This window comes from Coccinella septempunctata, chromosome 1, assembly GCF_907165205.1.
Source record: "Coccinella septempunctata chromosome 1, icCocSept1.1, whole genome shotgun sequence".
Classification (NCBI taxonomy): Eukaryota; Metazoa; Arthropoda; class Insecta; order Coleoptera; family Coccinellidae; genus Coccinella; species Coccinella septempunctata.
Window position 1 is genome coordinate 11,509,095 of NC_058189.1, and position 14,487 is coordinate 11,523,581.

At 36.8% G+C, this 14,487-nt stretch overlaps 1 protein-coding gene across 2 annotated transcripts in view; it reads left to right on the forward strand.

Moving 5' to 3' along the window:
* The window catches only part of LOC123319963 (prolactin-releasing peptide receptor-like), a 37,189-nt gene extending 25,950 nt beyond the window's left edge, over positions 1 to 11,239 (forward strand). For both annotated transcript variants that reach the window (XM_044907075.1, XM_044907067.1), the window contains exon 2: positions 9,589 to 11,239. In XM_044907075.1, the coding sequence (XP_044763010.1) occupies positions 9,680 to 10,960 (1,281 nt within the window). In that variant the 5' untranslated portion in view covers positions 9,589 to 9,679 and the 3' untranslated portion in view covers positions 10,961 to 11,239. The remainder of the gene's footprint in view (positions 1 to 9,588) is intronic.
* The last annotated feature ends 3,248 nt before the right edge of the window (positions 11,240 to 14,487 follow it).

A 14,487-nucleotide genomic window follows, 5' to 3' on the forward strand; every position in this document is an offset into this window, starting at 1 on the left:
AAAAAAGAGTAATAAGACCAGACCAATAGATCTTCATAGATTCAATAATGGCAATAACGGAATCAATGAAGAATTCGAAAGAGCATTTGTCATACTTTTCAAGAATTTTCAATTATAACCTTCTCTAAAAGGGTGAATGAGGTGAAAATCAGTCCAGGAAATTATACTTCAGGTCCACGTTGTCCATAAAAAGCGATTCATTCTGAAGATGCAAATTATAATTATTATTTTCATGATAGCAGAGTTTTTTATTTCTATTTTTGTTCATTATCAATAATACAGTTTATTATCACTGTAAATGACAATTCTGAATAACCAGATATGCTATATATCAATTACTACCCACGAAGAAGACATGTTTTTCATAAGACATAAAATATGAATTATTCCTGAAGTGTATGGTGTATGTGATGACTTTAAAATACCTACATACAGAGATGACTTAGAATTCACCAATTTCTCTATTCTCTGTAATGGAGAAAGGGTTGATAAAAAACTCCATCAATGACCAAATCCAAATGATCATCGGCGTTGAAATGTTTACCCATGAAAAGTTAAGGTTGCCATTTCAAAAACTCAACTACCCTCCATATCTCCTAAGGAATGCATGAAAATAACCCCAATTAAACCTACATGAAAAGTTGCTTTCCTCAATTTTTCAACAAAATATTTAATATTGAAGATATTACTGCTAAACCAAAATAGAGTCACAGTCGAAAGGCATCGCAGTGCTTCATTTTGAAATCTGAATTCGTCTAGAATTTATTCGATGGGATTTTCCTGTGAAATTAATTCCTACATAATGAAAGAGTGACGAAAGATATCTACTCGTGAATGAAGCCGTTAATTTCAGGCTTTTATAGCCTACGGTGAGGAAAGTGTAAGAGGTAGAGAAAAGAGATGAAGTATAATATTGAAGATCTTGAAAAGTCCCATTTCTTGCCAATGAAAAATGGCATAGATTGTCAAAGAATATTTCGCGAGATGAGCCAAGTTGAATAAATGAATTTAGACGAGAAATAAAATCGGCCCCTAGTCACGTGAATGCTACTTTTATAGCATATACACAAGCTGTACCCGCCCGCTTCGCAGGACCAATTTTTCAAATTCTTCCTTCAACACAAAAGAGAATACTAATAATAATAATAATATTATTACTTGATATGACTACTAATAATAGATTCAGTTATCTGCAATCAAGCGTTCTCCAAGCGGAGGAATCTTTACGCTGCGTACATAGACTACAAAAAAGCATTCGATTCCATACCTCACGAATGGCTCTTGACGATCTTGAAGATTTACAAGGTGGATCTCAATATTGTTAAGTTCCTGAAAAACGCCATGTCAACCTGGCGTACTAGTCTTCAAATGAAAGCAGCAGATTGCTTCATTGCAACAGGACCTATTCCAATAAGACGCGGAATTTTCCAAGGAGATTCGCTGAGTCCTCTGTGGTTCTGCATGGCCCTGAATCCCTTGTCTCATAGATTGAATTCACGGACTACGGATTTTCCATCAAGAGCGGCAGTAGAACTATGATGAAACTGAATCATCTCCTTTACATGGACGATTTGAAACTCTTCACATCTACCAAAAAACAAATGCAACAGATGCTGAAAATGGTGGAAGGATTCTCGGAAGACATCAAAATGAAGTTTGGATTAGAAAAATGTCGACTGCTGAACATAACGAGAGGGAGAATAGAAGATGGTACGTTCAAACTCAAGGATGGTGCAGAAATTGAAGCATTGAAGGAAGGAGACAAATACAAGTATCTAGGCATAAAACAGGCAAGAAAAATCAATCAGAGCCAGATGAAGAAAGAATTAACGGAGGAGTTCACCCGAAGATTGAGAAGGATAATAAGAACTGGTCTTAACAGCAATAATCTGATAAAAGCGATTAACACATACGCTTGCTCGGCGCTGAGCTATTCATTCGGTATCATCTCTTGGACGACCACCGATTTAGCAGCTTTACAGAGAAAAATAAGGGGACGATGCTGACTAAACACAATAAACATCACCCCAAAAGCTCAATAGAACGGACAGAGCTGCCACGACATCTTGGGGGTAGAGGAATTGTTGATTTGTCCAACCGTATGTCCCAGGAAATTGAAGGACTTCGAAAATATTTCCTGAGCAAGGCTGCTTCGTCAGAACTCCATCGAGTAGTTTGTGTTGCTGATAGTTCTACGCCGTTAAAGCTACAACAGGATCACTTGGAAACCGTCGAACACTCTGCAGAAAGTAAAATGCAGAAACTGATTGGCAAACCTTTGTATGGAAGGCACCAGAACGAGGTCAACCATGATTACGTCGACATATCTGCGTTGAACTACTGGTTGACTTCCGGAAGGTTGTTTCCTGAGACAGAGGGCTTCATGCTCGTCATCCAGGATCAGGTGATTCCAACAAGAAATTAGGTAAATGAAATATATCGCCAAGGATGCCTCAGTGGCGGTCGATAGCTGTCGTTATGGCTGTGCGACACATGAAACTATCCAGCACATCATGTCAGAAGTTCGCGGGTACGGAGTATAAAAATAGACATGATGCTGTTGCCAAGATTCTTCATCAAGAATTGGCACTAAAACACCAACTTCTAAGTTCGAAAAAGGTTCCTTATTACAATTACCATCCGGATGCTGTATTGGAAAATGAACATCACAAGCTCTACTGGGATCACACGGTTCTCACAGACCGGAAAATAACCCACAATAGACCAGACCTCATATTGCTCAATAAGAATAAGGACAGACCACTATTCATCGATGTGACGATTCCAAATAATAACAATCTTCTAGATAGGCACACTGAAAAAATTTCAAAATTCAGAGATCTCGAGGAACAAACCAGAAGACAGTGGAAGCTGAAAGATATCAAGACCATCCCTATTGTCATTTCATCTGCAGGCCTGATACCGAAGAAACTACTAGAGAACTTGAGGAAGCTTCAGTTGGACGAAAATATCTATAGAGTCATGCAGAAGGCGGTACTGCTCGGAACGGCGAGAACTGTACGCAAGTACATGGGGAATGCAGAGGAACACCGTCTGCGCCGACAGGAAGTACGGGTGGAGCAGGAATCCAACCTACAGCAGGGAAGCGAGGAGCGACCCGGACCCGACCACCACCACGAGCCCGAAAACCTGGAAAGAGCTCCAACAGATAATCCTTCAGATATCTGGGATAAGTGAATTTTCCTCTGGAGAGGAGTGTGAAAGCCGCAAGGCTAAAGTCATTACTTAATATGACTCAAATAATGCGTCCGCTTAAAAATGCCAGGACGAATTTCACCTCACTGCTACTCTATCTGTAGATAGATGATAGATCTTTTACATCTAACGTCGACTGTTACTCTATCTGTAGAGAGATGATACATCTTTGTAACGTCGACCATATTTTGTAATTTGCAATCATTCAACTCGAAATATTTTTGGAACTATTGATCCAAAATATGTCTTAAGAGCTAGATATTCTTGATAAATTAACCGTTTCAGAGTAAATTGAGTTTGAAGATACGTTCTTCTTTCGAAAGTACAATTACAGCAAATTAAGCAAAAAATCTTGAACAGTGAACAGTACCTACGGTCAAAAGTTTGATTGACTTTACTGATGTTATACCTGTAAAAACGAACAGATCTACCTTTAGAATTGAATTTCTCGTAAAGATCTAGTGTTTGTTGATATATCAACAGTAAAAGAATATTACTTTGATACGTATTATCTAAAAAAAACTGAGAACAAAACAGTAAAGAGTTACTTTGTGGAGAACTACTTTGTGATTCCGAAAAGAGATTCATAATCAAATAACATCAACTTCTATCTTTATGTGATACCCAATATTGGAATCTTTTATTTCGGAAGTTATGTAAGAAAAACTGATTTATCGTTGCATACCTTCGCCCACTTCAAGATGCTGAAGGGATTTCGTAAGATTGTAGTACCTTTAATGATCGGTTTCGGACTTGAGTTTATTAGAAAGAGCCTGTATTTTTTTGGTGTTTTATCATCCCTAAAAATATTGCTTGCGATTTCCGATTCGCCTTATACACTGCGCAAAAAAATTAACGCACATTATGGAAATCTCAAATTTATTCTACAACTGAAGGTGAACGGTTTTCTTCAATACAAATGTTTTTTCCGAGCAGGAATAAAAAAAGATGATATTATCAGATTTTGAATGTATTCGCTCCATTCTAAAATCAGTTGTTCTCGATCAATTCTAGTGATCAATAGTTTTTCTTTCGTTTGTTTTTACACACGATCGCTATGCAACGCGAAACACGCAATTTGACCCAAGAGGAATGTGCCCAAGCGGTAGTTTTGCGAGAAGAAGGGTGGACATACACAAGAATTGCAGAAATAAAAGGTTCGGAGTTTCCCATACAAGTGTGTCCAGAATGTTGCAGCGATTCAGGGAGACAGGTATGAATGTCCGAAGACCAGGACAGGGTAGACTACGGGTAACAACAGCCATTCAAGAACGTTACTTGAGAGTTTCTTCGTTGAGACAACGATTTACAACCGCTCGCCTCCTTCAAATTCAGCTTGAGCAAACTCATGAGGTGCAAATTAGCACTCAGACAACAAGAAATCGCCTCAGAGAATATGATTTAAGGCCTCGTGTCGCGGCAAGAGGCCCAGCTCTTACCCCAGCCCATCGAAGGGCACGTTTGGATTTTGCCAGGGAGCATATCCATTGGGAAGAGGCCGATTGGGAAAGAGTTCTCTTCACAGATGAGTCTAGATTCTGCCTCTACCATTGTGATCGACGTTCCCTTGTATACAGACGTCCACATGAAAGATATGCTCAGTGCAATTTCCTGAATACTACTGGTTTCGGGGGAGGATCGATTATGGTAAGGGGTGGAATATCTTTGACTGCTCGCACAGACGTAGTGGTCGTTGATAAAGGAGCTATAAATGCTGATAAGTATATAAGGAACATTCTTGAAGAGCATGTAGTGCCATTTGCCCCATACATTGGTGAAAATTTCATTTTTATGGACGATAATGCCAGACCCCATCATGCGCGCATCGTTCAGGAGTACCTTGAAGAGGTTGAAGTCTCTCGAATGCAATGGCCAGCAAGAAGTCCAGATCTCAATCCGATTGAGCAGGTTTGGGACAACCTCAATAGAAGGCTGAGAAGTTCAGAAAATCATCCAGCTACTCTTAATGACTTAGGAATCCAACTCGGAGAAATCTGGGAAGGATTAGATCAGAACATTTTAAGATCACTCATTTTGAGTATGAACCGTCGTTGCCGAGTTGTAATTAACCCAAGGGGCGGAAATACCAAGCATTAAATCACTTATCAGCATTTCAGTATTTTGAAAATTGTTCATTTCTCTTCTTTCACATAAGATTCGATGAAATCCTGAATTTTTCTTCCATTTAATGTGTCTTGTTTCGTTCAAAACCTTCCCGAGAGAACATAAAAAATAAGTTATAAAGTCAATGTAGAATTAACTTTCATTAAAATTGAGATTTTCAGAATGTGCGTTAATTTTTTTGCGCAGTGTATAAGATACACAAAGGGTTTTTTGAATGATTTTGAATGATTGATATAGTACCTTGAACTTCTGCATAGAACTATGTACTAAGGAGAAATAACTTTGTCGTGTTTGTCGGCATATTGCAACCGTTTTTCTCGGGTTGAGTCTCACGCCTTACGAATTATTTCGTAAGGCGATATATTTATGTATATCGAATATAGTGCCACTATGCATCTTTTCATTGTGTGCCAATAGATGGAGATAATGGGCTTTATATACATCGCCTCTCCGGCGTTGATCCGAACTCCGAAGCGGCACCTTCATCTTATTTCTTGTCAAAATTTTCAATAATTCAACCTGCCATATTTCGTGAAACATTCGTTGAAAGAATATGCTGGAATAGGCATGTTTCATCAGGAATAAATGCCGAATGTGAAAGAAATATTGTATATCAATTCATTTTATTATACTTAATCAAAAGACCTATTCAAATGGAACCATATTTTGAATCTAATTCCTAATGCTGAAACTGATACTCGGAAGTCATGGCATCCTGGACTTGTTCTTAGATTTTTTCGAGCTTCACAAAATTGTGGTTGGACATTTTTCTTTAACTCTGAAGGTCCAATGAATAACAAACTGTGTGATCCACAGACGACTCTCGTCATAGACAACAGTTGTTTCTGACTCTCGTAATCCTTGAGAAATATGATTTTCATAGTCGAAGAATAAACGAACAAAAGGAAAAAAATACATATAATTACATAAACAGCAAATTCATAAACATTCGCTCCGACAGTTTCGATTTGAACACGAAGACACGCGCTATCGCTCGCCTTAGGCGGGCCATACACTTATAGGTGTACCGCAAATGTTCAACACAAGAGGTAAACCTCGGCGTATGTGCCAATACATCCGATGAAACTACAGAGTTGTGGGGGCTCCAAGTTCTCAAGGTGAACAAACGCTACGTGTATGGGCAGCTTTACATTTTCGAGTGGTCGGCCGAGTGGTGGGGACTGGATATCGTAGGCTTCAATTAATTTCTTGCAGAAATATGTAATTTTTAGCAATAACTCGCGAACTAAATATTAGTTGAAGGAAGATGCTGCGAAGAGCATTTTTCGTCAGGAATAAATACCGAAGATGAGGGTGATATTCATTTGTATATAGATTCATTTCAAGAGAGTCAAAATACTTCTTCAAGTGGAGCATATTTAAGAACCAAATTTACAACGTTAAACCTGATTATTGTGGGTTATCCTTAAGGGTTGGATATATGGCATCGCGGACTTTTTTATAGAACTTCCTGAGCTCTACGAAATTCTACTTGGTAATTTTTCTGTATATCTTATAGTTTTCTCAGCGTCGTCCCTAATAGTCGGACAGAAATGGACTCCTTCCGACTATTCAATAATTACCGTCATATTTCAACCAAAATCATTAACAAATTATACTTATAAACCTTTCTCTTGAATCACTCTATCTATTGAAAAAAAATGCATCAAAATTGCGTAGTTTTGAAGATCTAAGCGTACATAGGGACAAACAGCGGAAGCGACTTTGGTTTATAATATGTATACTTACTGCATTCACATTTATTTTAGCAGTCGGTTGGCCATGAAATAATTTTCTCAAGTTTTTGTAACTAGAACGGAGTAACGTTGGAACTCATGAAATGTCGTTAATGTCATAACGCCGTTGCCACAACTAATATCAATTAATATTTCGAAAATGCCGAAAGTGATTGAAAAAAAAAACAGGGTTTCAGGAAGTGCTATTTAGAATTCAGGTACGCTCATTCTAATAGTTATACCCTGATATTCTAAAGTCCACAATACGTCAGACGGCAGCGAACATATTCAATGTAAGAGAATTTATATAATGTTTCATCTGAATCTAAACGACTTATATTTCAGCAGAATATTTCCACAATCAGAAAGATTGTGAATGAAGAGGATGACAAAGAATTTCCTTCTATTGGGAGACCCAAAAAAGTGGTTGCATTTGAGAATTGTATGTTTGAGTGAATGAATGCGAAAAGTTTACTGCAGGATTTTCGATGAATGTCATCGTAGAATAAGTTCCCGAAATACACACAATAAAAACAAAAAATTAAAAAAAATCGACTTCCGCTAAAGTGTAGGCGAACCGATTTTTCTATTTTTCATTTGACTTAACCAATACATTGTAAATGTCTTGAGGTACCAATAAATACCTAATAATTATTATTATTATATCAATGTATCAAGATGAACAGCCACAAATACGCGCCAGTTGTCCTGTTATTTGTTTATTCAAGTGAAATTTTTGTTCAAAGGTGAAATTCATATTGATTGAAACTTCCTTTAATTCCTTTTACTTATATTGATGCAAGATGATTTTTGTTGAATAATTTATCATTCTTTTAATTATCTGTTAATTCCTTCGGGAGATACCCATTCCCAACCACTGCAACATATGCATTTTATCTTCGGGTTAATATTTTTGAAATCTACAACTGATGTATTGTATTCAAACTTTAGCCAAAGAAGATAACGAACATTGGTAATTATGCAGTGTAGAGAGAACTGTGCTAGGTCGGTGAAAAAAATCGTACTCACAGATTCCGGGTCCCAGATTACGAAAATGAAAACGAGAAGTCTGCAATTCTCTTAGTTTACCCAAAAAAAAATGGGAAAGTTTCCTTCTGGAACGTGAGGTTAGTGATAGTTATAGCTTGTTTTCTCTTTTTTTCTTAATCAATACTCATTGGAAATGTTCGATTTAGGTGATCTCAATCATTTCCAGTCAAAAAAGGCTTTAATTTAGCCGAAAACGATGATTTTATATATTGTTTACATCCGTATAAGTCGTCATTGCCGCCATGATATTTCAACATACGAACTGTCAAACGCTGCAAATAATGCAACGTTGCCAATAGTACATATGTGTAGTTAAATTGAAGAAATTAGTTCGAATATTGATTGGGGAAATGATAATTCAATTGATGTTTACTATACGATATTTTCACTTTTAGCATTGTCTCATTGGCATATCAAATTATTATGGAGCTGTACAACTCCCATAACCACCTAACCTTTCTATTAGGAAAGGTTGGGTTAGGTTTAAGGGTTTTGTCATGGTGTTTTTTCAAGGATCATTTTTGAAAACGCGGTCAAATTCGTAATGGCAAAATGAATCGAGTCTTTTCAAAGTTTCCTACACCAAAAATGTTTCATTATCGACATATTAATAACATGAACCATTCAGGAATAACGACCAGTACCTATCATGGTCAAACTTCTAAAGTTCGAGAGAAATTTGCTGACCAACCAATTTGAGGCTTGGCAACGTTGCATAGGAACAGTTCGTAGCTCGAAACATCATGGCGGCCATGATGGTTCACAACGGATGTAAACAAAGTATAAAATCGTCGTTTGCGACGAATTAAAGGCATTTTTTTGGCAGGATGAACTTGAATGTTGATGGATTTAACATTTCCAACGAGTATTTATTAAAAAAATAGAAGAAAACTAGCTCTAACTATATATAACCTTACCTTCCAGAAGGAAACTTTCCCATTTTTTTTTGGGAAAACTAAGAGGATTGCAGAATTCTCGTTTTCATTTTCGTAATCTGGGACCCGAAATTAGTGAGTACGATTTTTTTCACCGACCTAGCACAGTTCTCTCTACACTGCATAATTACCCGAACATTAACTCTCCTCAAGTTAGTGCATATTATGATATTATACTGATCTCTTGTATTTACCATGCAAATAACTGGATTTGGTATGGCTTCAATCAGTTTGTATAAACTTCAATTATGTTCGTCACATATTTTCCGAGGAGATTCGACATTGTGATAAAATACGTAATAACAGAAACTTTTACATAGAACGGGCAACATAGCGTTGATTTAAAACCCAAAAATGTTTTGAGAAGCTCCTTAACCCCACATTTTCGTACTATACAGACTGAAATGTGTCAAATTTCCAATGCCAACCGACTGCTAAAATAAAAGTGAATGGAGTATATGTAGTGATTCATGAGAAGATATTCTGGGCATATTTCAAAATTGATTTATATTTCTTTCTCATTACAGATAAATGGCTCCATCGAACAGTGCTCAAAAATCAGAACCAGTCGACCATTCACTTCTTTCCTCGGTAGTCTAAACGCAAGAGCATCTCGTCATGGGAGGTGATGGTGTACCAGTCAACAATAATAGGACAGAAATGAATGTCACAAGCTACAATTACGATCTTATAGACAACAATTTGGTGCAAGTTGTATTTTTGTTGGTATACACGTCAATTTTCGTTCTTGGAATATTCGGTAACGTTCTGGTCTGTTACGTTGTGATAAAAAACAAGGCCATGCAAACTGTCACGAATTTATTCATAACGAATTTAGCGCTGTCGGACATTCTGCTGTGCATATTCGCAGTGCCCTTCACTCCGATCTACACGTTCCTCGGCAAATGGATATTCGGCAGCCTCATTTGTCACCTGCTGACATTCGTTCAAAGTATAAGTGTGTATATTTCAACATTGACTCTCACTTCGATTGCGATAGATAGGTATCTCGTTATCATATATCCATTTCATCCACGAATGAAACTGACTACATGTATCATCATCATAGTCACCATTTGGATATTCGCCATTCTTGTTACGTTGCCGTACGGCTACTACACCAAACATGTGGTTGGTAATGCAACGAAAGGAGGAACCAAATACTACTGTGAGGAAAGCTGGCCTAACGAAGGCATCAGGAAAATATTTGGCGGCATCACATCCACAATGCAGTTCGCCATTCCGTTCTTGGTCATGGCATATTGTTACATTTGCGTTTCTGTCAAACTCAACGATCGTGCCAAAAGCAAACCGGGATCGAAAACATCGAAAAAAGAGGAGGCCGATAGGGAGAGAAAGAGGAGGACGAACAGGATGTTGATAGCTATGGTCGCAATATTCCTAATCTCCTGGATGCCGCTGAACACCGTTAATGTTATCTTCGATTTTTACACCGAAATAGACGAATGGGAGTACAGTTTATTCATCTTTTTCCTGGTTCACGCCATCGCTATGTCCTCAACGTGCTATAATCCATTTTTGTACGCGTGGTTGAACGAAAATTTCCGCAAAGAATTCAAGCTCGTACTGCCATGTTTCGATAAGACTGCGACTAGGATGGGTCCTAGAATAACCAATTGCAAATCAGATCGCACCTGCGAAGCGAATATCGATACGCAGAGAACTTTAATTTCTTCCAGGAAATGTTCTACCGTATCGTTAAATGATAGGAAGATAAATTCGCCGCCCATTAAAGTTGACAGTGTAGAGGTTGAAAACGTTTTGATAACCATACCAAGCGCTATTTACGACCCTTTAGATGACACTGTGAGGTTGAGGCTCATCACGGAGGAGGATGCTTCCTACGAACCTGATGAACGCGAAGTCAATAAAAAATAACTTATTCTCATATTATTATTGTTGGTGAGACCCATTATTCAACATTTCCTCGATAATGTGAAAGCCCCGAAAATTAATAATTATTTACAACTTCGAACAATAGATATATTTTTGTAATATGGAATTTTTGAACACATAAGTATGATTCGAAAGCAAAAATTAAGTAAATTCAATTACCCCATACTGTACGCATCTTGTAAGTGCATGTGGTTGATACATTCGGAAGAATGTGGTGTTGAGTAGATAAGCGAAAAATATTTTTCAGTGAAAATGGAGATTGGGGATTGACTGCAGCATAAGTAATGAAAAATTATCTCATCAATCAATCAATCAATTGGTGAAATTTCTTGTAGGTAGCTACCTACCAACCTATTTGGGAACATTTCTATTGCCAGAATTGCTCAAGGCAGCTAGTTATAAATGCACCAGAAATGAAATCAACGTCGATCTTTCATACCTATGTACTAATTTTCTAAAAGAATAAACTGCAGTGAGGCATTTTGTTCGATATTTTGATAATCTATCAAATGTTGAAGAGAAAACAGAATCAAATTATTAAAAAGGGAAAATAAAAGTTTGGCTCTTTGACATTTAAATTTGAATCTCAATTATGAAAATTTCAGGAAAAATTTGCTCATTTTCATCTACGTACGTCCAGTACAATGGATGTCCAAAAGATGTACATAGCCATGTGTAACAATTATGGACCTCCTATGGATGTCCAGTGGATGTCCTGTGTTTACTGATCCACTTTTCTTTGATTATTTTTTGGCCTTTTATATGTGAAATGTAATATTTTTACTTTTTACGGTCCTTCAAAATGGAATGGACAGTTTTTACACCAGTAAAATGACAAGAACTCAACCGCGCTAAATTTAACGACCGCTTGCAGGAACTGCTTTTTATTAACATTAAAACAGTTTGCTATTGGAAGGCCGGACCATAATTGGTTTTCCTAAACTTTTTAGCTACTCTTGATCTTTACACAGTTATTGAAGTTACATGAAGAAAACGAAAACTTATACCAAATTTTCTAATTTCGAAAATCTATTTTATTTCTATTGACAAATCGAAAACGCATAAAAAATATAAAACATACTATTTAATTAATTAATTCCTTCAGTTTGCTACTATAAAATGATGCCTAAAATTCTTGAACAAAATAAAATCTTGCAATCTTTACTAAGCTCTTGTCAGTCCTCTATCTTAGATATCGAAGGTTGTGCCTAAAATATTTTTCCATTCTAACACGAATCACTTGCAATATGTTCTCGCATATATCTCAAAACATGTTGTCTTCTTATAATCATCACTCTATATAACAAATTTCATCCATTCACGCTAGAAACTAAATAACGTGATTTTCACTAGGATAAGTTATTTTACCAATAAACGTGTTTCGCTATCGCTGTATCATCTTCAGGTGGGTGAACGTATACTTACGCATATCCTAGTAAAAATCATGTAAATGTTATTCAGTTTCCAGTTAAATTATAGATTTTTATCAAGTATATCGGCCACATAAATTCAATGCATTTCATTATTTTATGAACATTCAACGTTAAATCCGAACACAATCGACTCCACAGTCGACATGTAAAAATTCAAATTGTCATTTTAAAAAATTTACCAATTTTTTTGTGGCGTCCCAAAAAATTATTGACTATGAAATGAGTATCTTTTATTATTGAATTATATTCTAATATAAGGTACCCATTTTGTCTACGTATCGTTAGAAAAAATTCTGAATGTAACAATTCTTTGAAAAACATGAAGATTTTTCAAAGTATACTCTTTTAAAGGAGGAAAACTCGCAGGAATTTTTTTCGAGTTGAAGGTAAAATGCGCAGCTAAACGGCAAGAAAAAATCGTTTAAGTGCCCTGAACACGCAGTAGAGGCGTCCTTATACCTTATACCTACAGCCGGAATGTCGTCCTCAATTCAAAAACGGAATTCATAATCTGAATTACACCACATTGCCCCACAGTTCGCACACACACATATCTTGAAAATTCCTAACAATTCAAACAGAATCAGGTAGAAGGAGGATAGTTCTCGCTATCGTGGTGTAGTCCTCCAAAGAACTGTGTCAAAACTAGGACGACTTTCCACACACACTATAAAATTTTCTGATGTATCTATCACACATCACAACAATTACAACAGGCCTTCACTCCGCTTCCTCCTTGTATAACTGAAATAATCATTCAAACAGGGTGTCTGTAAGCAAATGCGAAGGAGTTAGGGAGATGATTCCTCGATGAAAATAAGCGGGGGTAGTTCCTATGAATTTTTTTCGAAATCGACCTCCCTTCCAAGATACAGCCTTTGGAAGGCGATGGCGAGTTGACAGTTTTTATTTTTTTTTACGGTTTCTAAAAAACACTGAGTCATAAAACTATACATAATATGAACCACTAAGTAGATGTTACTCATACAATTTATTTAGATCTCATAACTTTATTATTAGGTGCTGAAAATAACAACCCTTTATGATTTTCCTTCTAAAATTGTTTTCGTGGGATAGATTTTCGAAAAATAAAATTCTCTCATGGTTTCCCATTCAGTTCTGGAGAAAAAAAAGTCTCTTGCAAAATTTCGATACAGTCAATATTTTTCTCGGAATAAATAAAACCTTACAAGCAGTTCTGATCACTGTTCATTCCATTTCATCGTATAAGTGTTCCATAGAATACAACCCCTAATAATAAAGTTATGAGATCTTAAAAAATTGTGTGAGTAACATCAATACTTAGTGCTCCATATATATTATGTATAGTTTTATGACTTAGACCCGTTTTCACCAAACGCACTTAGTGTTAAGTGTCCCTTAAAATGAATCCTTAACTTACGTTGCACCAACTGTTAAGTGACATTCAAATGGCTAAAGCTAGCCTTAAATTTAAGCGCTCCTGTAATGACCACTTAGGTATTTAAGGGCGGGATTCTAACCTAAAATAATTTGTTGAACTCATAAACTGGCTGCAGAACTACTGTGGTTCTTCTAATAACGTCAAGTACCTTTTACTTACTTTTTACATTATCAATAATAATGCTAATTCAGCAACAAAAAGTTGTCAATCTTTGATAATAATAATAGTTTACTTGACACTGACTGACAGGACCATGGGCGCCCGCAGAAATTTTTCTCAGGGGGGGCAAAATATCATCTACGATTAGTTTTACTGAAAGAAAAATTTCTCTAACGGTGTCTATCAGAATCTCAGGGGGGGCCGTGGCCCCCCCTGGCCCCCCCCTGCGGGCGCCCATGGACAGGACAATAAAGTTAGGTTAATTAAATGACAACGATCATCTTCAAACGGCCAACCAATGAAAAGGCTTTATTGGACTAGAATGAAGTTGCACTAAAATAAAAAACTGAAATATCACTAGATATCAAAACTTAAGGGCCCCTTACTTAAGATTCTGTTAAGCCGCAGTCGTGCAACTGGAAATAAAATTAAGCGTCCATTAACTTTAAGCCACGCTTAGTTAAGTACTCATTTTAAGGGGGATTGGTTCAAAC